The 24,503-nt window shown below is 42.8% G+C and overlaps 3 protein-coding genes across 7 annotated transcripts in view; 2 read left to right on the top strand and 1 right to left on the bottom strand.

The window, feature by feature from the left end:
* TRIM67 (tripartite motif containing 67) overlaps window positions 1-10,301 on the top strand; it is a 46,182-nt gene extending 35,881 nt beyond the window's left edge. For 3 of the 4 annotated variants that reach the window (XM_027633905.1, XM_027633903.1, XM_027633904.1), the window contains exons 9-10: window positions 2,596-2,758; window positions 4,220-10,300. In XM_027633905.1, coding sequence (XP_027489706.1) covers window positions 2,596-2,758; window positions 4,220-4,285 — 229 coding nt within the window. In that variant the 3' untranslated portion in view covers window positions 4,286-10,300. Of the gene's footprint in view, window positions 1-2,595; window positions 2,759-4,219 lie in introns of all 4 variants that reach the window. The other variant, XR_003526059.1, reaches the window with a different exon arrangement.
* Window positions 10,302-11,972: 1,671 nt separating this feature from the next.
* CUNH1orf131 (chromosome unknown C1orf131 homolog) lies at window positions 11,973-19,930 on the bottom strand. The gene is made up of 7 exons (XM_027670071.1): window positions 19,780-19,930; window positions 19,341-19,630; window positions 17,045-17,101; window positions 15,924-16,019; window positions 15,174-15,260; window positions 14,149-14,198; window positions 11,973-13,506 (listed from the first exon to the last, which is right to left on the bottom strand). Exons 1-7 carry the CDS (start codon window positions 19,913-19,915, stop codon window positions 13,377-13,379), a joined length of 846 nt encoding a protein of 281 aa, XP_027525872.1. The 5' UTR covers window positions 19,916-19,930; the 3' UTR covers window positions 11,973-13,376.
* Window positions 19,902-24,503, top strand: part of GNPAT (glyceronephosphate O-acyltransferase) — a 21,099-nt gene continuing 16,497 nt past the window's right edge. The window contains exons 1-2 of one of the 2 annotated variants that reach the window (XM_027670015.1): window positions 19,902-20,135; window positions 23,597-23,788. In XM_027670015.1, coding sequence (XP_027525816.1) covers window positions 19,902-20,135; window positions 23,597-23,788 — 426 coding nt within the window. The remainder of the gene's footprint in view (window positions 20,136-23,596; window positions 23,789-24,503) is intronic. The other variant, XM_027670022.1, reaches the window with a different exon arrangement.

The following is a 24,503-nucleotide window of genomic DNA, read 5'->3' as shown; positions in this document are numbered from 1 at the left end:
GGACGTAATCTTGCACACAGAAATCAAAATGTGCAGGACAAGTGGGATTTACCTGAAATAATGGAAGAGTGGGGCATATTTCCAGAATGGGATTATCATTTAATGATTGCTAAGTATTTATTGAGGAAGTATTGTAACAAAAAAGTTGTATTTTCCTTTTCGTGGCCTGCAGATTACTGGGGGTCTATGGTCTGTCTTTAAGTATCTTAAAAATGCATTACACTAAAGCAGCAGTTTTTATACATGCTGCCCCAGAAGTGTACCAGGAGAGAGCAACATCAGTTTGTCTCGAGCTAGCTGGCTTCTTTTATCACAACAAAGGCATTATTAGAAAAATTATCTGTAATCCTATCTAAATGGTGTACAGAAGTGAGGAAATGCCTTGCATAATTTTACTCATGAACCTTGACTCTCCCTCCTCTCCTCCTAAAGAAAGTGCCCATGAAAGTAGTCCAAAAAGCACTGGAGTCCTCAAAGCCCTCCTCCCAAGGAAAGTGTGGGGTGCTCAGTAAGAGCAGCTGTTCAGCCTCAGAAAAGTCAATCCTCTCTCACAGCAGCACGGTGAGAAGCTCCTGTTTGCCTCTGTCCCTGCTTAGTCCTGCCAGAGTCAGATTCACTGTGGGGAGACGACAGCCAAGGAAAGAGGCAATTTACCTGCTGAATTCCTGCAAGATTTGGAGCAGCAAGGAAGGGAGAAGGTCCCCATCCCTCTGCTCTGCCCCTGCCCCCGTGGCTCCTGGAGGGGCTTCAGCTGGGTACTACCCTTTCCTAGGCTGGAATCTGCAGGCAGCATCTATCTCCTCTTCAGTGGGGCTGTCCCCAGGGGCTGCAGAGGAGTCATTCAATGTCATTGTGCAGCATGGAGCTAATTAGCTCACAAGAAACAAATTATCATATAGGACAGAACATAATAATATCAAAAAGGCAAATTTGCTGTTTCTGTTTCCCTAAGAGAATCAATGTCATTTAAAAGGATGTCATAAAATCTATATCAAGTAGGATATAAAGTGTGAGGCCCTACAGTCAAAGCGGATCCTAAACAGAGAAAAAAATAATGTAATCTATTTGTAAATAGCTCCAGATCATAGTATTTTTGCTTCCCACAATCTTGTAATGAGGTTTATAATTGAGTTCTTTTTATAAAAACAGTCTAGATACTGAGATACTGAGGAGAGGTAAGCATCTTAACTTTTGATGGAAAATTTACTTAGTGGTTTTGGAGAAGAGCTTAAAGAGAAATCTACTAACGCTCATAGGAACAAAAAGCAAATCAAAAGAACCTCAAAATGGTGAAGTTTGAAATCCAACACATCTCAAAGCCAATCTGCGATTCATAGCTATGTTATTACTGTTTGAAGAGCTTTAAATGGAGAAATGAGAATAGTATTACCTTCAGAGGAAATGCCATGTGCCACATTTAGTCTAAGGGAATACAGTTTATGACACCTAGTGGACAAGAGGAAAATTTCTTACCCTGCACTATATTCTTCCTAGTCACATTCTGATCCCTACCCCCACTATTTTTTAATGTTTTGCCTACCTATTGTGATAAATTTTATGTTAAAATCACATTAATCTTGTAAATGTTGTGTGCTTGAGGCAAGTGCATGGGACAAAAGACAGCTGCTTCCTTTCTCCCAGCAAATTACTTGAAATCTGATTTACCCTGAACAAATTGTGTCAGGCTGTAAATCCATCGCAGAGCCCCATGGTATTAGCAGAGTAACAGTGCCTGTGGCCAATCTGCATATCTAGTAGATATTTTTCTCTGTGTTCTTTAAAGTAATACTGGGTTTGACTAACCCCCAAGTCAAAGTGCATTAATGTCAAATCGCTCAAGCATGTAATGGCTGGCTGAGTCTGTCCTGGCAAGCTCTGATACTACAGTAGATCTCAGCAGCTGCTCCTGACACAACCAATTATCACTGCCATTAATAACCATGCCTGCACACTTGAAACAGCTCTCAACTTTCTCACTTGAAACAGTCTGATAGCTGAGCACCTTGTCTCTCTGGGAACTACGCTTATTTGTAACCATCCCCACCTTCCCTTCCTCCACAAAACCACTGTCTGTTATAACTGTGCAACTCCCTGGACTCTGAAAATCTGGATCCCCTTGGAGCATGCCAAAGTGAGTAGTTGAAGTCTGGGTCTTGAGCTGTTAGCAGGCATAATGATTAGAAATTAATACTTAGGAAACCAGCTTCCTACTTTTCATTTCCTGCTGCACATCACTCCACTATAGCAGGAGTACCTCTGAAGTGCTGTGTCTCTAGGACTGCTGTCCCCACTGGCTCACTTCCCCATATCTCAGCTGAGTGGACCCGTTAGCTCTAGACCCCATTTTCAGCTCTTAAGTTGCAGTTGCAGGAGAGATGGATCTAATTTCTCTTTAGGATCCACCCATTAAGCTCCCATGAATGTGGTACATATATTTCAGGTGAAGGTGTGGATCAGTCATTGCCAAATGCCACAGGGATAATCATTTCACTGTGCTGCCCCACTCTCCCTTTGCTTACTAAGAGTTGTCCTAGGGAGAGCAACAGCAATGGGAACCTCTGCCTTCACCAACAGTGTGGTCCCTTTGTACCTTAGGACTGAAGGAGGAGTTTCTAAAGGTGCCACTGTTGGTGTTCTCCTGGATCTGAACAAGCACAACCTAACCTTTTACATAAATGGGCAGCAGCAAGGACCTCCAGCATTCGAAAACATTGAGGGCGTCTTCATGCCTGCATTGAGCCTCAATCGAAATGTCCAGGTAAGTCCTCTGCAGCCCAGTCCCACTTACCCTTTTCACCTAAAGAAGAATGTATGCTGCCAGCATATCAGCTGCTGGAGCTGACAACAGCATCTGTAGGTAGTCAGTATGGATAGGGGCTCTTTCCTTCTCAGACTTACACCTAGGCTACTACTACTTTTTGGACTGCATTTGACCTTCTGCCTTACCTGACCAATGCAAGGAGTAGTGCTATAAAACCAAGTAAAAGTATCTGCACACTACTCCACTAATTCCTGCTCTTATTTTCCTGCAACACTCTGCTTGGAAAGTAGCATCACTAACATTTCTTCTGCCAGTTTGACTAAAAAACATGTGTATCCCAATTCCTCTTAGATCTTATCTTTAGAGATAATTAACATTGGCAAAGGACTGAAACAGGAGCAGCAGAGCAGTAAGGAGAGCAAAGGCAACATAGGTCAGAGAATTAGTGCAGAGAAGAACCAGTCTGCACATCATTCCTGCTCTCTGTTCACAAGAGGTTTTCCTCTTGGAGGAACTATCTTTAAATATAATGCATTTTTACTTCAAGACCACTGCATACGGCTAGAAACGGGATGTGGTATAACGAAGAACCTATGGAAACATCCAGGAACCTGAAGACTGAAGGAGGTCAGCTTAGGTCAGGCAGGACCAATGCAGCCAGCCATCATTTAAAGCACTCAAACTGAAATCAGAAACCTCACATGACCTTATTAGTACATGAACTTCTAGCATTTTTTACTGGTGGCATCTAAATCTTTCAAGAAACTTTCTCAGCTTTATTTATTTGATGCAACAACAGGGATGACAGGGGCACTTCTCTAGGCACCTCACCTCACAGATTTTTACTCACAACCTATCTTCAGTTTTAGCTACCACATCCTTTAAGTACCTGGCTTACGTTTCTTACCACAACTGAATTAAGACAGAGCATGGCTGATGAGGGGGCAGGGGAAAACTCTGAAACTAAGCTTGTGTTTGCTGTTGAATGGTGCTCTGGTCCATCTGTGTGGAAACTCTGACCTTGTAGATATGTCAAGTAATAGAAGGAACACTAAAATGTCCTGTGCTCTGTTCTGCCAGGACAGAAAAGATAAAAAGATTTTCTTATATTTAGTACATAAGCTCCACTGCGTGATCTCTGTCCTGAAGTACTTGAGTCCCTTTCGCACCCTGTGTCTAGCGAGCAGCACTGCTGGAGACCTACAACTGGTGGCTAGATTTGGGAAAAGATACGGACACCTGGCTTCTAGGTCCCAAAGTGTTCAGAAGGGAAGGGGGAAGGAGATTTGTTTATTTCAGAGGCTGAATATCATCTGTATTAATATTCTTGACTTAAACTTGGCCCTGAAGTCCCACAGCCCTTCCCCTGTCATTTGTCTGCACTTTGCCTTCATGAATGCTCTCTGCTGAGGATGTCTCACTTTGAACCTACATTCTTCTTATTTCTTCTTTGTGCAGGTGACTCTGCACACAGGATTGGAGGTGCCACAATGTGTAAAACAGACCAAGCTGCCCAACAACTAATGAAGCCCCTGCCTGACACTGTGTTGGACTCTCTAAGCTTTCTCGGTGTGTTTTGACACTTCTCAGTAAGTCAGCAAAAAAGCATTCTTTTCCTTGACTTAAAACACTGTGCGGCATGTTGCTCACCAAATAATCAGCTGGTTACAACTAGACCACTCCCTTTTTTCATTTAACAGCCATAGCAAGCACATCCGCTGAACTGGCACTCAACTGAAGATGTGTACCTGAACATATCTACAATGCATTGCACACATACCTATACTTGTGCACACACACGCAAACACACAAAAAAAGTTAAATGAGTGTATTTTCCCTCTCATGGCTGGATTTATGTTTAAATGTTAGTGATGCTGAAAAAAATGGGTAAGACTGAGGGGCAATGGATGCTGGAGCAATTTACCAGTAGGTGAACTGGATTCTCTTGCCACCTGAAGTCCTTAAATCAAGAAAGCATATGTTTTGACAGCTGAAGTGGAGGCTGTATGCTCAAGAATTCCTGGTTGTCAATTATATTCAGGGGCTCAAACGGCTATTAATTATTCCTTCTGGCTCTAGACTGCAGTAAGCTATGGGATAATGTCCCTCTAGAAGTCTGTGGCAGAACTTACCTCATTATCTGTGACAAGAATAAGATTGGTTTCCAAACACTGCCATGAAACAGTTGCGCTCATTTTAGCTAACACCATGATACATGCAGAAATCAGATACAAAAAATATAGAGAAAAATATCCTTGATAACATTTTAGTGTTGGTTATTTAGGCGTGACTGTGGAGACTATCACATCCAGCAGATTTGATTGTGGTTATCAGTACAACTCTTGAAAAACAATGCAGGGGAGATTCCTTTCAACTGAATTGATAAGAAATTTATTTAAATATGACACATGCAAAGTCTCCCATGTTGAAAAATGCTGCTTTCCAGCCTTGATCCTGATAAGCCCTAGGCAGCTGTAGTTCCAATGTAGCTTTGAGATCAAAAGCCTTAATTTTCTATTAGATTACTGTGAGCTAATTAATGTCGTGATCCTAATAAAGCACTTGAGAGAGATTCCTAGCATTAATGCAAAACCTGGATTGGGACATAAATCTTTTGCAAGACTTACCTGTGCCTGGCATTTCCCATGAAAACAAGCAGTCATTTCAGGTGCTGACCATGACAACTGGAGTCTGTGACAACTAGAGATAGTGAACTTTTCCCACAGCCATGGCACTGTCACCTGCCTGCAGTTGTCAGAAGATACACTGATTTGCCTGCATGCTTTTTCTGAAGCCAGTTAACTTATGCAAGTGTGTGTGTGTATAATGGCAATGCGTGAGGACAAGATGCAGCAGACTGGGTGAGCTCATGATATCTTGGACTCTGTCATTGTATCCTGCGTAAGTGTGGTGCTATCAAACAAGAGAAACATAAACTCTTAAATCCCGTCAATGTTCTATTTTGGTTTTTTAAAGCCTGCTGCTTATACAAATTTTCCTCTTGAAGCATACATATACGCACACACACATTATCAGGCATGTAATTATCAAACCTGAAAACAAATATTCTAACCAAAATCCAGCTTACTGCCTTGTATTAAAGCACAGCAACAGGACAAATGGCCCAGGCCTGCCCTCGGGCAACCTGCCAGCCCCCAGGCATCCTGCTGCAGGTCCCTGTAGGGAGCACATCACTCAGGTAGTGCTGAGCGATGGCAACGCTTCCCCATGGCAGAGCACAGGGTCATCCCTCTTCAAAGCCATTGTGGGAAGGGAAAGGTAGCCTAGAGCAGAACAGTCCTGGGCTATTGCACAGACAAAAACAGTCTGCCATCCTGTTGCCTGTAACCAATCAAGCACCCTGTAGCCCACCTCTCCTGCAGAACAGCAGGGCACCTTCAGCAATGTCAAGACTGAAATAGTAAAACCAACTATGGAAAAGAATAACATATGCTTTTAAGTGAGAAAGCAACAGTACTTTCTTCAAAGTCTGGAATGGATTGTATTAGTAAACTTGTAGAGAATAGAATAACTGTGCTATGCTGGTCTTGGTTTTGTAAAGAATATCAGAGACCAACTGTGTTATAATCTTCGGTTTCATTCAATACCATACGAACTCACGCAAGATTTTCTAATTAGCAGGTCTGTTTTAACCTACCTCAGCTAGAACACTATCAGACCCTGAATTTCCTCTTGAGTGTGCTCTTCTATGAACGTAACAGTTGTAGTCATAGTGTTGGCTTTGAGTATTGCCAGTCAGAGTAGTGTATGGGAATATTGTACATAAATTGCACATAGTTTTTTATATTGGGAAACATCCTGTGATAATTTGAATATGGAAGGCACTCTACCTTCACATGTATTAAAAGCAAGAAGGCATTGTTTGTTTTGGGACTGAACCTTTGTCTTTACTCCCAACTTCTGTAAAGGAAACTCACATGAATTTACATCTTTCCAATCTTCAACCACTGCTAGATGTATAAAATTAATTCTGAATGGGTTTTAGAAGTGTTTGCAGTACTCAGTTTTGGTTTTCATAGTTGCTTTGGTATTGGTTCCTGGTGTATTATACCTCGGGGGGAACACACTGAGTGACAAGTTATTAATTTCTAATGAAAATAGGGACAATAGGTAGGATGTGCTTCAGAGCAGTAGAGAAGCTTTTTTTTACCCTCTATGCATCCGAACATCATAAAAGTAGGGAACAGATTAGCTACCATTATAGTCTGCTTTTAATCTAGCAGAAATGCAAATAAAATAAAAGGAATAGTTACAGTAGGCTACCTGCATTAGTAAGACTAATTTACCCTAGGCCAAAAAGTAAACAATGTGTTTGTGTGTGTTGGTTGTGTACACATTCAAGGACTTACCTTTGGCACGGCCCGTAGCAATAAACCAATTACCCTCATAGAGCGTACTTTTGTGACTTCAGCTGCATAAATTTTCATAGTTTGATTAACAGAAATAATGCTTAAGTAATTAAAATTACTGTAGGAAACTAATTATTCCACACATGAATATTTACGCAGAGTATCTGAATGGCAGTGGTCATTTGATAATAGGTAGAACAGAATTTTCCCTTTGCAGAACAGCATCAGCTGGGGAGAAGTGGGACAGTCCTATTGCTCTGCTCAGGCTAGTTAGTTTCTTTCTTTGCAGGTAACTTCCCCAAGGTCCATCTCATTATAAACCCAGCAAGTTTGCACGTTCTTCATCTACAGTATCTCTTATACCAGTTTTTGTTTCCTCCAAATCCTTTCTTTAGGAGGGAGTCAGCTTACAGTCCTTGCAGAAACTGTGTTGCTGACTGTCCAGGGAGAACCCAGAGGGCTGAAGGGCAGCATAGATTTCCAAGGGGACCAATTGGGATGCTCTTGCTTCCTTTTCATTCCTCAGAGTATTTCTGCATCTCTCTGGGACTCCAAGCTCTTCTGGCATCCAGACATACACAAAGCTGCCTCTCATGGGACTCTTCGGCTCCCAGAGGCCAGGCTGCTCCTTACAAGCAGGAGAGCAAAGCCTTTTGCACTGGGATGAATCCCATCCACTGTAGTACAGAGCCCACACAGGGTAGCTGTAAATTGACTTAATGTTTTAAAAAAACCACCAGAACACAAACAAGCCCTCCCCTAATAAATATAACAAAGCTTGTCTTCTGCATACACAAATTTGGAAGCTCTGAACAGCTACAAAATAAATAGAGCAGGTAAACTTTCTGTTCTGCAGAGCAACAAAGGACTCTCAGTTTTCACCTGTCCCTGTGAACCCCAACCTTAGCCTTTGTGAGCTTGCTTTCTGGCTCTTTCCTCTGCAAATTTCCATCAACTTCAGTGGGAACAAACAGAAGTAGTGTGCCAGCACTCTCAGACTTCCCAAAGCATGCAATGCTACAAAATTTCCACTCCCTTCTTTTCCCTCATCAACTCAAAAAGAGCTCACAAGAAGTTCTCTTACTAAGACTTAATGTCAATATAAGCACAGATGTAGCTGACAATCCCTTGTTCCTTCTGCTGTGGAAAGGTATGTGCTATAAATAAATTCGTATGTCAGTGAGGACAGTAGCATACTGTGATGTATCATGAATTTGGAAAGCAATTTGGCTTCTAAAAACATAGAAAAAGATAGGCAGACAGCACTGTCACCTCCTATGTTGCCTATGCACTTCAGATACATAGAAGAAAATATATTGGACTGAACAAAATAAATAAAATAAGCATGAGCTTACATATATCAGAGTTTAAGAGGAAAAGTATTAAATGTAATTTATTATATGCATAATGTTCCATCATGTTGTAAATATTGCCATAATAGTGTATTGATGTAGTTTGTTCTTGGCTGGTGATAGAATTCTGTGGTAGTGCTGTGCAAGTTGGGTTTTGGGTTTTATTTTCCTCAAAGTATAGTTAGCAAAGGTAGCAGAGAGCACCTAATACTCTGGTTTCTGAGTTGCTCTGGAGCAAGATGCAGCTTTTTTTTCTTTCTTTCTTACGTGATAATATTTCTTAAACAAGGTAAGAGAGATGAGATCAAGGCTAAGCTGCCACTACCACTGTATGAAAAACACCATGTTTGCAACTGCCAACAAGAGGTAGTGCATTTTTGGACCATAATTCAGATTACCCGAAGGGATGAGAAGGGATGCAAAATTCCACAACCTGGTGACAGCAGCTTTCTAGTGCCATCTAGCATGTCCTTTGCTCACAAGCAGAAAGATGAGTTAGGAGAGTTGTTATACCTTATCTCAGGCCTTACCAGCTTTGCAGCATTCTGCTCAAATAGCAAAATCAAGAATTCAACTTTGAACCAGGGAAGACAATAAGAAAACATCAAGCATCTTGGCTAGATCAACTTTGAAAGGGAGATTACAGTATCAGATCAACCATGTAGCAAATGTAAAGGGCACTTGTCACTGAAAATTACCAGGCAAAGATGGAGTCTTTTTTTTGTTGTTTTTTAATAAAAAAGTGAGCTGCTTCTAGTTTTTACTGACAACATTTATGGTGATTCCTCTGCCCAGCTCTACTGAACGCTGCACACACACAGCCAGGTGGAGCAGCAGCCTGAAGCACAAATTCACCATAAATCAGATGCACTTGGTCTTCTGAGGTGCAGGAGCCCATATACAAACCTCAGAGACTGAATGTGTAGGGCTCCTGCATCTTTGCACAATACAGGAGATAGACCTGTGTTCCACTGACAGAGACACTCGGCAGCATTTTCCCTTTCTGTTAAATGACCTTTTTGTTCCATTTGTTATTGCAAACAGTTCCAAGCAGAATTAATTACAAAATTATTTTTTATGCTAATTAGAGGGTTTCTAACATATTCTTATGAAGCAGTAGGTAGAAATATTCCCAGATCCTGATTGCATTCCATCATCCTCCACTTCCCTTAAATGTTGTCAATAAAAACAATAACCTTTCCAGGTAGCATGGTGAGAAGACATTATGTGATGAATATTAAAAATAAATGCATGAGGTAAACCTGCTGTTATTTCTGATTGTGAAAGCATGAATAACACTAATTTAAATGTTGGCAACCAAAAAAGTGCAAAGGAATAAGATAATGGTGTTCACTTCTGGTTAAATGAAAGATAAGAAGTTGTTTCTGTGTTTTCTTCTTAACTACAACACTTTTTTTCGTTACTGTCATTTCCCATAGCTTATCTTAATCTGGAGTTGGTGAAATATACATCTCTGCTATATGTGTCTATCTCCAGATCAAAAGGAAAATACAAACTTTTTATAATTTTGTACCTGTAGCAAATGTTTGTATTTTTTGAATTAGAAACAAACTGCTTTTTGTCTTTTGGTCAAACTAAAACTTTGTGTATTATTATTATTCCCCTTTTGGAAAACCTGATGTCTAAGTTTATGCTGTTTTACAGTTTCTAAATAAATTCTTATAACATTGCCAACAAATTCAGCATTAGTACTGTATTTATTATTCCTGATTATTATAAAAAATATTATGCCATAATGTAAATGAGGCACTCATGCAGAATGCATGCCTAACTCTAACTGTCCGTACCTGCTTTGTTACCACAATCAAGAATAATCCAGTAGCTGGAGAAACCCAAGAGTCCTCCCTCAGAGCAACCACCTGTGCCTTAACTTCAGACATACCCTGGATTCAGTGGCATGAAACACCTTTCTTTCCCAGTACCACTCCATTAGCTCTGGCTCACATTGGTTATAGGGGATCTATTATTTAGTTGCATCCCATCTAAGACACTTCGGGTGATTTCCCAAACTCCACAAATTTCTGACACTGGAGTAAGCAGAGCCTGGAAAGAACTGTGACACCACTAGGATCCGACTGGAAAGCCCTTTGGGTAAAAGTCAAAATGGGCAGAAAGCTTGTCAGAGCAGGGGAGACAAAAACTTTGTGAGGTGGTTTAAAATGACCTGTCATCTTGGAGCTGCACACCTCTATCAAGCTGATGGCTCGTGAGAGACTGAGCAATGCTACAAAGGCAGCACACAGCCCCCACAAAAAAACAGTCATTGAGGCCACACAACCTTCACAGATGTCTGCTAAAAAAGCAGAATAAAACATGGTGATAACAGTGACAGCAGCACCAGGGTAAGAAATAGGAACTCAGTCAAAACAATCAGGAGTAACTACAGACAACAGTGGAGACACCACCTATCACACCTTTTCTTTTTTTCTCCCGCAAGAGACAACAACTTGGCATCAACACCTTTGTGGAAAGGGGTTTGACTGGGAGAAAAGACAATCACAATGGCTTTAGCATATAGGGAAACAGGGAATAAGGATATCGGTTATAGGAAAAGGCATGCAAGAGAAAGCAGATAAGGAAAAATCCTTCTGTTCTTTTATACTTCATTCCTGTATGCAACTGCAAGTAGAGGGCAAAATAAGATGGGCCCTGCTCCCCCTTTCCCATAATCAGTTATTCATGTATAAGCATGTGCTTAGAAACCAACAGAGCTTACTGCCTGAACACAAACTTACATACTCTGCTAACTACAAGCACATGCCAGCCCAGAAAAACACTGGTGCATAACAGGCTCTAAACAGTTTTATTTGCCAGATGTGATTGATGCATCTAGCAACAAAACAGGACTAGAAGTACCATGCTTACCTGACAACAGCATCCTACAAGAATGTAGCATGGCCAGCTCAAATCACCGTGGAGATTTGATATAAATAAGCAACCTATCGCCACATAACAAAGCTTTCATAATGCATACACACCAACACCATAAACGAGTGTGAAGATGCAACACTTTGAATAAACTTTTTGTTTTCTTCCCTCAAAAACCTTAATGTTCCGCTATCTACTCAGCATTTCAGTTTTCAGCCTTTTAAGAACTGATTTTTTTCATCTCTTTTTTACAGAGCTTACAAGCTTGAGACCAGGACTGCAAAATTAGACACCCCATTCTGACCAAGTTTCACTCCCAAATGGCTTTTGGGAGCTGTAGAGGTGGAAAGTAAACCCTTTAACTTACCTAAGCTGACAACACATTAAATGCAAACAGCTGAACAAAACTTCAAGAAGTGAGCAGTGAAAACTAAGATCAAGGATTAAAAAGGAATTAAAAAATACAGGTTATCCCACAACATCAAAGGCCCATCTGTTGCCTCAACAAGTCTTGATGCTCTGTACTCAATTCTTCTTAGTGACTACACCTTCACACGCCATGGTGATTTGACATTTCTATAACGTGAAATAAGACATTAAGTCTGTAACCAGATATGATTGTTAACTCCAGTTTGAATCTGCAACCAATACTGAATAACAAGAAATCAAATTATGCAATTATGAAATGTGATAACAGCATTTAGCAACCCAACTCTGCACAACCCTCCTCTTCCCACACGGCTTCAGAAACACTCCCTTCCACTTTTTACCTGCCTCTTGATCCTTACAGGCTCTCTCCCTCCTTTTAGTCCTCTCTGTGCTGGCAGAGCACTTTTCCAGGACCTTCAGTAAGGTGGAAGATGTGAGGGAAAGAGCATGCCAGAAAGCATCCCTTTTTGCGGTGTGGCCCTCCCTACCCCAGAACACTTTCCCATCCTGTGACAGGGACAGCCTCCGATGCTGCTGTTCTATTTGCTGACTGCAAGCTGACACAAACCTCACTGCTCACTCAGGGTTAGAGATCATCCAGCTCAGGCTCCCAGCCCACAGGGGTACCAGTACAGCCAGAAGTTTCTTTCAGTTTGGAAGGTCACTAAGCACTGCCAGTTCTAAAGGATACACAACCTTAAAAACAAAAAAATCCTAAAAAAGCTACAGAAGACAAAAACTGTTCTTCCAGAAACACCAAACTGCTGAAATCCAAATAGCATCAAAACTTCAGTTTCGACAAAGATTTCATAGAAAAGCCTTAGAGGCACGGGGACACTCAACAAAACAAACACGAGTTCCCACGAACAACCAGTAGCTATAGAGTGTCTATGCCTCTTTTGGCTTAGTCTTACATGGTTTTGTTTTTAAAAACAAACCATTCAAGCCACCAAAACACTATTTGAAACTGCTTATTTGGAGATCTCTGCAGATATATACAGGTTGAGTGTATAACTCCTACTGCGACAAAACTTCAGAAAAATATTATTTTCATTCCAAAACAGGTAATTTTTAAACCTTGAGATTTTGCTGGACAAGAAAACTCTTGTGCAGTTCCACTAGCCCCTAACAATCCACAAAAAATATAGAAACAAATTTATGTTTGATAAATGTTTGGAGACCACCTACTTCAGGTTCCGAGTGAGTAAGGTATTGTTTTTTCCATATTCCTTCCATATGAAAGTGAAGAGATATATATTTTAATCCATTAGTTAATGGATTAAATGAATATTTTACTTACAGCCAATAAGCTGATTCTAGAAAGTGAAATATTTGTTTTGACATGTATTGACTAATAAAAATAGGCTGTGTGACCTTCTTAATAAAAACTCTCATTTTTATTTATAAAATGGTAAATTCTCATATTCTTCCTAAAGCAGAATGGAACATAGAAAATGCTGCAACAACAAAATTTAAAAAATTAGGGCATGGTGGGAAGGCGAGAGGCTCTGTAAGTCTGTGTTGCAACATGAATTCTATCTTATCCATATTGCCCATTTCACTCTATCATTAAGTTCATTTCCTAACTTTGGATGATTTGATTTTCTTTATGTCATGGCTTTGCAAAATCAAGGTCCCATCTCTGAATTTTCCAACTTGTCCTGCAGGCCAAATGCTAGGCACTGATTTCTTCCTTTTGGCCTTCCTGAAATAGGAAGAGGAAAAACAATAATTAAGAGAAAAGCATAAACACATGAAAATGCTTAATATGGTGAAAAACGTCACCTACTTATGCAGTCAGTGTTTGGTATTAAGGAGTATCAGATCATAGCAAGTAATGATCCCAGAACATTTAACCTTCATAGACATTCAAAATTTGCAGCACATTACAGCATGATTTACATTTCTAAATGTTTAGAAATACAAAGATTTTTGGATAGAGGAGGAACATTAAAAACACAGAGTGAACCTGCTACACTACGATTAAGAATGTCAGCTCGCTTTCAAACCCCTGTATACTGTAGCTTGTGTTTTGCAGAAATTATTTCTTAGGGCAAATGCTCCGAGTAAGTGATGCATCGGCACACAGGGATTTTCATCCATCTCACCTCCAGCTGCAGTCTTAGACACGTTGGGACAGAACTGACATATTTTCAGTTAAGCTGTGTAACTAAAGCCTCTGAAACTGCTAGACAAAGAGCAATGTCAAAATTTTTTGAGGAGTTCTGCATTTGGAGAATTTCATTCCACTATGATGTGCATGACTTCTGGTACAGTTACATAGGGGATATGCACTCTGGAGACTATACAAAAGCAAGTTAATTTCAACTCGTTAAAAACAGCTCACCTCTCCTTCTGTTCTTTCTTCTTCTTCTTAAGAGAATCACCCTTATGTTCCTGTTTTTAAAGATACATATTTTAATGAACGAATAACAAACAGAACATGTTCATTAAAGAACCACCTGCACATAAAACACACTGTAGCCTTTGCTTCACAGAGCAGCAGGTACTTAAAGCCAGCTAGGAGACCTGACAGAACAAGTGATGCAACGCATTGTGGAGTCACTGCTAGGAGTGCCGAGAGCCTTTCCTGTCACCTTACAGCCCACTCATGCCCAACAAGCTGTCCTTGCCACGTGCAGAAGCAGAGGCTTGCTCCTTGAGCATATGACAGATCCTAGGGTCAAAAGATGGACTTGCCACCAGGGAGGTGTGCCCTGTCCCCCACCTGAGTGTATCTGTCAAATAACAGGATTCAAACATGTCTGGTCATGCACTGGATGTGCTTCGAGCCACATGACAGAGGAGGAGAAGTAGGTCCCTGGGAAAGAGGGTGGCAGGAAAGTGGCTGCCAGAGCAATTACCCATGCCACAGCCTGCTCCCACCTACATGAGAAGGCAGGGAGTAGGCTCAGAGCCAGATAGGCTGTGCTAGAGGATGGATGCAACAGAAACCTCACCCTTGCTTTAAATAATGAGCAAGATCCTAGATGGAATTGTGCTGATATAAAAGCAGCTGAAGATCTGGCTCTCTGTGGTTAGACAACATGCAACAAACTTTAATTGAGAGCCATTTTTTTATCTTAAAAGGATAAAAAAACCCAAACGCTGTTGATGTTGTGTCATCAGTCTATAAGCCTCAAAGGATGAGGCAGTGAAACCCACCACAACACAAGATTAACTCTGTGCCCTTCATACTGCACACAACTAGCTTTCACCAATAAGGTTAGTCCTGTGGGAACCAGGAACCCAATCCATGGGGAACAGCAGGTGTCAATCTCGGGCACTCCTCCTGCGCCTGAGGCATTATATGTCAGGCTCTTGGGCTAGCTCTTACATGCTGCCTTTTTATACACGAAATTTCACACAAACCTTTTCCTTATCAGCATCTTTCACTGCTTTTTTCTCTTTCATTTTCTCTTGGTAAGTCCTGTAGTTCACATGTTCCTTTTTGGGGGGCTGCAATAAAGATTGGGAGGGATACCACTGATTAAACTTTAAAATAGGTTCAAAAATTATTGACACATTTGCATGGACAGTATTTTTCAGGTGGTAAAGGTGAAACATTAGAAATGCTTATTTCCTTTTGAGTGAGAGAAAGGGACTTAAGAGGATGTAAGGTAGACACCTAGAAACCCCATTTTTCTTGGTGAAGACACTAGAGAAAAATGATAATGCTCTGTATCAGTCCTACAAGGTCTCCACATCCATACCTCTCCCCACTCCATAAAAAACATCTAAAAAATAATTTTTCTTTTACACTAGTGATGATAAAATTAAAAGTCCTCTCCATCTTTAACTCACTGAGAGAGTGAAGCTTTAAAAAGTAAGCCTCTCTCTCCAACAATTTAGTTTTGAATGGTCTGATTAAAAATTAGTACATGTTGTTTTTCAGCCTAACCAGTCACTACTTCTCTGATAACACAACTATACTAGTTTTCCATTCATCTACAGAAAATAAACAAGACAGAACAGAAGACGTAAAAGTAAGGATGAAGTGGAAGGGCCAGGGCAGGGGACCTTGTGTTTTAAAAAAGTAGTACCAAAGCCCCCCGTGTTCTTTACCACATTCCTGCACTGTAATAGTGGGTGACCTCTCAGCACAAACCAAGTGACAATTACCTTGGCTCCCAGCATGATAGCACGCTCCTGTTCCCATATGCGTTGTTCATGCTTCTTGTAGCCAGTGATTCCAAACTTGTGCACTTCCAGACGAGCCTAGCACAGAAAATTGCAAGCGTTTCATAATTTGTGCAACCTGCTGTAAAGTAATGCTTGGCACACCACGACAAAGTCATACTCCCAAAGAAGTCCTGGCTAATGCTGGAAATCAGCACGCTATAAAATAAACTAGCTGAGTTTGGAGCTGTACCGTAGAACAGTTAACCACTGTCCAACTAATCTCTAGACAGTCAGGACTGCCAGGGGGACAATTTTCAATTCTCCTCATTTGACATAAAACAACACACGGAATGGATCTCCTCCATATAAAAAAAAGAGAACCAGTGAGAAACATGAATGGGCAGATGGTGAAGTGGTTTGACAACACACATACATATAGTTAACACTATACAAGAATACTCCAGCAAAACCAGTGCTGAATTCATAATCTTTTTAGCATCAGTGATTAAATCCTCACTCTTCTTAGCAGTACAGAGCTCTGTGCAGAACCTCCAGTGAGATATTTCACAGGATCATAGCACATCCCCGAGCAAAGATTAGGCACATGAACAACTTGCACACATCTGTAAATGAATTAGTATCTAAGATGGCCAATGCTAGTTATGCTCATATAAGAACAGAAGAGAATAAAAAGACAAATGGAAAAAAGCCATCTATTGTTTCAATAGATGCAAATACACCTTTTTTTCCCTCCCACATGAGATCAGAAATCCACCATTTAACACCATGGGCCTGAAAGAGCTATGCTAAACATTATGGGTACTCCAGTAGCTTTACACAGGTAACATACAGTGTTCCTCCTCAAATTTGCATTGAAAGACCAGAAGAAAGGCTACAGAATTGTAATAAGCCTCTCTTCACACAGAGCAGTTGATTACAGTCAGCATGTTCCTCCTTTGGCATGGCATGCAGATAGAATCACCTATTAGGAAAGCCTCACCTATAAGAGAAACTCATTTCTGGAAGTGTTTCCCATTGGTCCCACCAAAGCTTTCCCAAGGATATAAATACACACACCTGCACACTAAAACAAAGAGATTGGACAGGTGCTGCAGACTTACTTTTTCGAAGTTAAATTCTTGTTTGTTCATATTTTTCTCTTCATTCACTATTTGGGTCTATAAACAAAATAAAACATTTCAAATTAATATAACAAATAAACCCTATCTAAATGTTGATCATAATAGTTTTTTTGAAAAGCAGTGAAATGTAAACTGAGTTATAGTTACAGCTTTCCAGCAGTACCTTTTCCTAGCTTTATTACCTTGATTTATTAAAAGAGAGAGTCTCAATGGCATTTTTAATGTGTAGATATTATAGTGTCTTACTGGAATGATCTTGCACATTTTATAGGGTACCATTACTGCACAGTGCATATAGCTTTGTCCTGCAGTTCCTTACCTAGATCATCTATCTGCTAACGTTTACAAAGAGTTTCACAATTCAGAAACTTATTAATAGCTGCAATTAATTTATACACTTTCAAGAATAATTACATCTTATAAGAGAAAAGTCATTTTGTTTGAGACAGGCAGCGCAGTGGTAATAGGTACCAACAGCTGGGGCAACATGCAGAACAAGCTTAATTCTCAAATGCATGTATATATATTAGTGCCCATATCCAGCTTCACTAACGCAAGACAAACTGCTCCAAAGGGTGCACTGTCAGCAAATGGCAGAACCCACTTAGCGGTGTTTAAAGAAAGTACTCGCTCAAAAGGAGCTCAATGAAAACCACATCTTTTATAGTCCATGATTTACACAGAGACCTTCCATTAGCAGTTCTCAGTTTGGAGGGGAACTCTCCAGGGGGAACAGGCTGTATCCTAGGACGAAAAAGAAGCGTAAAATCCCAAGGAAAAGAGCTCCATGCTTGCTTGTTACAGGAGTAACTTGCTTGTTACTGGAGCACTAACAAATCTCCCAAGGTTATTTTAGACTGTGTCTGCTTCCTGATTTAAGGGAGGATATGTCGAACCACTTCTCTGAGTGGAAGCTCTGCCCGCTCCCAGGCCCACTGACGTGGGCAGGCAGCACGACCAGGGAAACTGCCATCTGCTCAAGAGTATCATCTGCTCATCTTTCCGCATTTGCTCTCAAGGCTACTATCCCCCCTAAGGATGCAGGAATACTACATAAGTATTAAAACTGAAGTGGAATGCTTTTCATGCATTTCCTTTTCACTCTCCAGGACCTTAAGCCACACTGAGTCATGGGTTCAGGCCTGAGGGTTACACCAGGGCTTCCCTCTGCATCCACTGCAGCCAAACTTCTCTCAGCTCTGCAAAAGTTTCTATATAAAAATGTCCCTCTCAACCACAAATAAAGCTGGTTATCCTCAGAGCATTTTGCTAACAAGCCTAACAGCAGTCTTCTCAGGTATAAAAATTTAAGCTGTAAAAAGCATAAGAAAATAAATACTTAGGGCCATTTTTAGAGGAAAACATGCCAGAAAAAGCACAAAAGTTTATGGATTCAGCCAACTGCTTGGTCAGTCTCTTGAACTTCCCAGTTCCAAGCAGTTCAACCCTAGATATCAGTAATTCAAGACAGTCATACATTGCCCATCAGAGTTTATTTTAGAGTTGGGCTTCTGATGTTATGGTCATAAAGGCAACTCAAGGAAAACAACCAGAGAAGCAATAAAATCTGGAGACCAATGAACCAGCAAGGGATCCCTCTGCTCAACTTCCAACCAAGCCTATCCAGGCCTTCCCACTGAAGCAACTCAGTTATAGTTTTTGGCAGTGTGAGGTAATTCAGCACCAACAAACCAAACCAGAAGACTGAGATCTAATGCTGTCATGTCTTCCCCCATCAACTACCCAATACCAATCCTTGAAGACATATGCTGTTTGCCAACAGCCCAGTGTTGCTGTGATGCCAGAGAAGAGAAGAAAGATTTGGCACCTCACATCCACACCTATTGACAGGAAAAGAGCAGCAAACAAAATACTCGGGCACTGAAGTAACCAAGAGGCTTTGCTTTCCATTTCATTCCCTTCTTGACGTATCGTCAGTCCTGTCTGCAGATCAATTTAGTTTGCTGGAATACGCCTATTTCAAATATAGGATACTTAACCAGAAATCTTCTGAAACCGGAAAAAAGTAGTTTTCAAGTCCTAACCCCACCCCTGCTTCATCCAGCAGCCCCGCAGGATGAAGCAGGACTGGATGCCATCGAGCTGAGCACGCGGACCGCCAAAAGATCCCGGATTTCCAGGCAGCTGTATCAGCAAGCGGGACAAACCCATCACACCCAGGCACGGGAAGGGGCCGGTGCCGTGCCCAGGGAGCGCACTTGTCCCACGCCCTGTGGGAGGGCGCAGTGGAGTCCCCCTACCCTCCCGGCCCTACCTGGGCTCCGCCGGCCGGCGCTGCCGCGGGGCTGTGCCGCTCCTTCCTCTTCCTCCCGTGGAACACCACGACCTCCACAGCCGGCGGCGCGGCCGGGGCCGGCGGGGCAGCGGCGGCGGCGGCGCTCAGCTCGGCCCGCAGCTCCCCGAAGAAATCGCGGGCCCCGTGCCGCCCACCCGCCGCCGGCTGCAGCCCCCGGCTCTCCTCCTCCTCCTCTCCTTCCTCCGCCGCCTCCCCTGCGCTCCTCTCGCCGTCCTGCGCGGCGCCGAGGGCGCCGCCGGGCTCCTCACCTGCGAGCCGAGCACACGCCGCGGGTCAGCCCCGCGCGGCCGCCGTCGCCCCGCTCCGGAGCGAACACGCCCGGCCCCCTCCCTTCCCCGGCCCCCAAGCAGGACCGCGGGGCCGGCGCAGCGCGCCCGGCCCGGCCCCGCGCACCCACCCAGGTCGTAGAGGGCTCCGAGCACCGCCTCCAGTCGGCGGCGCGGCTCCCGCGGCCCCATGGCTGCCGCGGCCGGCGGACGCTCCGGCGTGTGATCCCCGGCGGCTCCCGTCGGCCCCGAGATGGCACCGCCCATGGCGCGGTGCCCCCGCCCTCCGCCGCCGCACCGCGCTTGGCAGCCGGGTCGGGGCGGCTCGGGGCCATGGGTGCCGCGGGAGGCTGCGGCGGGCAGGAGGGCACCGCGGCGGGGTAGGGCAGGCTATCGGGGCGCGGGGCGGCGCGGTGGAGCTCGCAGGACCATGGCGACAGCGGCGGCGGCGCCCGGGCGGGCGCGGCGAGGGGCGCCCATGTACTCGGTAGGCAGCGGCGGCGGCGGGAGCGGTGCCGGGGGGAAGGGGCTGCCAGCCTCAGCCACTGTGAGGTGCCGGTCACTCCGAAGCAGAATGACGGCGTTTGGTGCAATCCCCCCCCCGCTCTTCTGCCCCGACTCGGGTCCCGGGAAAGCGGGGGCCGCGCTCCGACGGGAGGGGCGAGGCCTCTCCCGGGCTCAGCGGGGTCGGGGGCGGCCGAGCGGCAGCCGGACTTCTCCCCTCACCAGTTCACCTTCCTGGGCCCGCTTCTGTGCCCCAGCTGCACCTCCAGGACCTGTCGTGTCAGTCGCGACAGCCGGGGCTCCCGATCCCGAGCGCCGCGTCTCCCCTCAGACCGGCTGTGGAAGGCCAGCCGGTTTGGGGAAGGTGGGACGTGGCTCTTCCCTTGCGGAGGCTGTGTCCCGGAGCAGCTGTCTGGGACGGCAGGTGTCCGGGCGCTCCGCAGGGTTTCAGTCCCGCAGAAAACTGGCGTGCCAGCGGCGGTGAATACAGCGCTGGGAGATTGTCATGGGCATGGAGTGGCAGAAACGGGTTTTCCCGTGTTACATGGTCGAAATGACTTTATTGACCTTGTTTGTTCCCTACAGTTCCTTTGCCAGCTTCAGACAAGGAGGTTTGAGTGTGGGGTGCTAAAGCCCCCCACCTCCGCCCAAGCATTTGGAGGAGGGGACTAGGGATAGAAAGAAATCGCTCCTTGTTTCGGCAGAGATTCCCAAACTTCTCTGTCGTCTTGTCAGTATGCTGGTATACCAAATGCAACCCAAGCACCATCGTTACATTGCATATCCTAGTTACACGGAAGTGGGGAAGCTCCAGGCTCCCGCTCTTTTACTTCTGTACTTTGCCACTGTCACAGTAACTGTGCCTGTCACTGAATTTTCTCATGTCCAGGTTTCCAACGGTGTGTTTTTTAAGTGTGCTCTCTACCAGCTGGCAATTGAAGCTGGAACAGTGGCTTGGCTGTAACGTGTAAAAGCAATGTTATAAATCTTAAGTCGTTGGCAAAGTATGTGGTTTGGCTCCCTCAGTGCTCTTTCAGAACAGAGTGTAAAAACAGCTATTACCATGGAGAGAAATTAGTTGCATACCAAGTCTGAAAACATGAATGAGGAGCAGAGGCAGAGAGGTGATTTTTCACTGGGCTGTGGCCTTTGCTAAGCTCTGCTCACCAGAGCAGTGTTGGGGAATGGCTGTAGCAGTGCAGCAACTGCTGATGTGGCTGATGATGCCCGCGCTGAGTGCTGCTTTTCTTTGTCTGGGTTCCGTGTAGTTGCAAATTGCAGGATTTAAACTTTTGTAATTGACAGAAATGTTGCTTATATTTTCTGAGAACTGACTCATCACACACTGTTCTAAGAAGGTATATACATAGAGTCAAATAATATTTCTGCTGCTATTCTGAGCTATCTTTTTTTTTTGTCATTACAGAGCGTAAGGGATTTATTTCTGATTTATTTTTAATCAAGAGGGTTGATATAAGGTGTCAACAGCAACAGATGGCTAATACAAACTCTTTCCAGTCATCTTAACAGTTCTTAGCTTACTTAGCTCTTGCAAAATACCAACCAGTTTAAAGCTGTGGAAGAAGAAAGGTTGAAAACTGTAATGCTATAAACTGTACAGGGGGAAAAAAAGCCCAAAAAGTTTTACATGAATATGGGCCTGGGTTTAATACCCTCTATAGGATTGTTTTGAAAGTCTTTGGAGAGTTTGTTACTGTGAGGCAATTCTCTAAAATGCAGTAGTGGAAAGAAAATTTATACAATCTGCTAAATGCAATTATAGTAGAAGGATTGTCTCAGTAGAGGACTCAAATCCCACTATAATGTTTGACCTTCTCGTGTTCTTTTCCCCACATGGTATAGGCAAATTTGGAGACCATCCTTTTCCCTATACTTTGTGGTGAAAAGAACACGAGAAGGTCAAACATTATAGTAGAATTTGTGTCCTCCAGTAAAACGAAATTGGCTTTTGATACAGTTAAAGGTTTGAAGGAATTTTTGTCGTTCTTCAGTGGAGATATTCCTGATTTAAATTTCTTTGTTTTGTTTTGCCAAATTATTTTGTGTTGATAAATGGACAGTGATTAAAGGTTTGCTTTCTACTTTAAATGTCAACTACTCTGTTAGTGTTGCTGATGCAGCCTGTGGGCAGCTGGCAGTGGAACCTGACTCCTTCTCCCAGGGTTGAAAACCCAGCTGCCACTGCAGGGCATTTTGCTTATCTGTTCCTGGTGTTCTCCTGAGTGTTTGCTGGTCCGACTTTCTGCTCAGCACCAGAAAAGGTCACTGTAAGAGCCCATGAAGCAAAGTGGTTTATTTCTTCATTGTCAGATTGGTTCTGCACCGGTTGTATATAGGAAGAAGAAGTGGAATGAATGAAAAGGATGCCTCTGCTACCCTTCAAGTGGTACTGTGAAGGAAGACAAGCATTTTTATTTTTAGCATCTTCTTTTAATAGATATACTTGATCATAAGTGATACTTTTGTATTTGTGTTTCACAGAGACTTACTCCAGTAGTCTTACTTATCTGGTGGCTAGTGCTGCTGTTTTTAAGTTTAGAGAAATACAATTTCAGTCTTGGAAAGACCAAGGGGTCATTCATACAAACTGTGGTGTTATAGGACATAATAGGAGACATCTCTCTCCAGTACAGAGATCTACTGACTCAAGGGGAAGAATTTTTTCTCTGAGATTTCTGCAGTGGGATAGATATGCAATTAGTTCTTGATGTGCCATTTGTTTTCCTGCTTAGCAATGGTATTGGTAACTCAGAGGCTGTGCTCTCTTTTTACCTTTGTGTGCACCATATGGCATTTTGATCCTCACATGGCTGATGGTGTTGGGTTTTTTTGTTTGTTCTTGCTTGGCTATGTTTCATGTACCTTATGTCTAAGCTTTGTGAAAACTACCACGAGTCACCAAGGTCCCAGATGCAACTTTAAGTAGCAGGGATCATTTTTTGTCTGTTGATGACTGTGTTTTTATAATGTCAATCATGGCATTGTCTTCACCAAGCTGTGAGAGTTGGAATCAAAGGTGTTTTAGTTAATACCTATTAATCATGGAGAGCCTGGAGGCAAGGGACTTTAGCTTTAATAGCCCAGCTGTTCTCTCAACTTCTTCCGGTTGGGCAGAATTAAGTAACATGGCATAGGGTGATTTGGGGATCTTTGCAGTTGGAAAGGGTTGGGGTGGGGTTTTGGGGGGTTTTGTTTGTTTGGTTGTTTTTTTGTTTTTCTTTTTAATTTCTTTCTGAATCACTGTTTCAAGCAGGTAATATTTATTCCTGCACTCACAGAGTGTGGAATACAGATGTTATTGAAAGCTAAAAAGAACCCCCAAAATGTTGCAGACATGTTGCATACCATTATTCTGGTGATGTAGCCAAGCAGATCACCAAATGGTTCAAGACAGTGTCTCATTCTTCATTTGTATGTTCCTAGCAGAAAGAGCTCACATCAAAGAAAAGAGATGAGTTCGAAGATATCTTGGAGGAAAGACGGTTGTCCAGTGACTTGAGATACGCAATGAAATGTTATACTCCTGTGATCTACAAGGGACTTTCACCTTGCAAGCCAAATGCTATTAAAAGTGCTGTTCTCCAGTCAGAGCAAGTTCAATATGTTATCAAGCAGGTGAGTCTGGACACTGAACTGTAAGATGAGGTAGGGTGGACACAGCCAAGCTTTGTGTGGCAGCATGGAAAAAGACCTTGTCAAAATGATAGCTGTAGTTTGGAAGATAGTTCAGTAAATGAGTAGCTTAAGAGCCATACTCTTTTGGCAGGAAAAACAAATACTGATTTATCATAGAGCTGCCACGTCAGATAGCTCATTCATGAAACAGTGTTTTGATTTTGCATATACAACACTTTACCATTAACTTATCCAATGTGCCTGACTTTTTTTTTTTTAATTTCTACTCCTACTCCACTGTCCTTGCCACAAAGCAGCATTGTGAAAGACAGAAGCACTCTCCTTCTTTGTAGACATTTTTGTGCTTTGGGGATGTCTTATTGTAATTTTACAGGCTAGTGATGTATTTATGAGCCAGTCCTAAATGCTGCTTTCATTAAAATGAGAGTTACATTTCAGAGATAATTCTTTGAAACACTGTCTAACATGTAACCATATTTTTTTTTAAGATGAAGGGCAGCTGCTATTTTGTAATGAATGAAGTATTTTATGGTCAGACTGGCTGATATTTTATATTGTATTGAAATGCCTGAAATAAGAGTGTGTGCTAGTTAGCAGAGTAACTATTTTCAGTATTCATTAAAAATACTTCCAAGTGAATAGAAGTATATAAGGTGTTTTGATTAGTCCTGAGTGGTCAGTGGCTGCTGTAAAA

Source organism: Corapipo altera, unplaced genomic scaffold, assembly GCF_003945725.1.
Source record: "Corapipo altera isolate COAL_440 unplaced genomic scaffold, ASM394572v1 2b, whole genome shotgun sequence".
Lineage (NCBI taxonomy): Eukaryota > Metazoa > Chordata > Aves > Passeriformes > Pipridae > Corapipo > Corapipo altera.
This window is presented reverse-complemented; position numbering and strand designations above follow the sequence as displayed.

Bases quoted from the DNA above. Each gene is read 5' to 3' on its own strand.
- CUNH1orf131 (XM_027670071.1), bottom strand. From the start codon at position 19,915: ATGGGCGGTGCCATCTCGGGGCCGACGGGAGCCGCCGGGGATCACACG. The intron at 17,102-19,340 runs GTAGGGCCGGGA...TTTTGTTTATAG, and splicing joins CGCCGGCCGGCGGAGCCCAG to ACCCAAATAGTGAATGAAGA. The intron at 15,261-15,923 runs GTAATTGTCACT...TCTTTATTGCAG, and splicing joins CTATCATGCTGGGAGCCAAG to CCCCCCAAAAAGGAACATGT.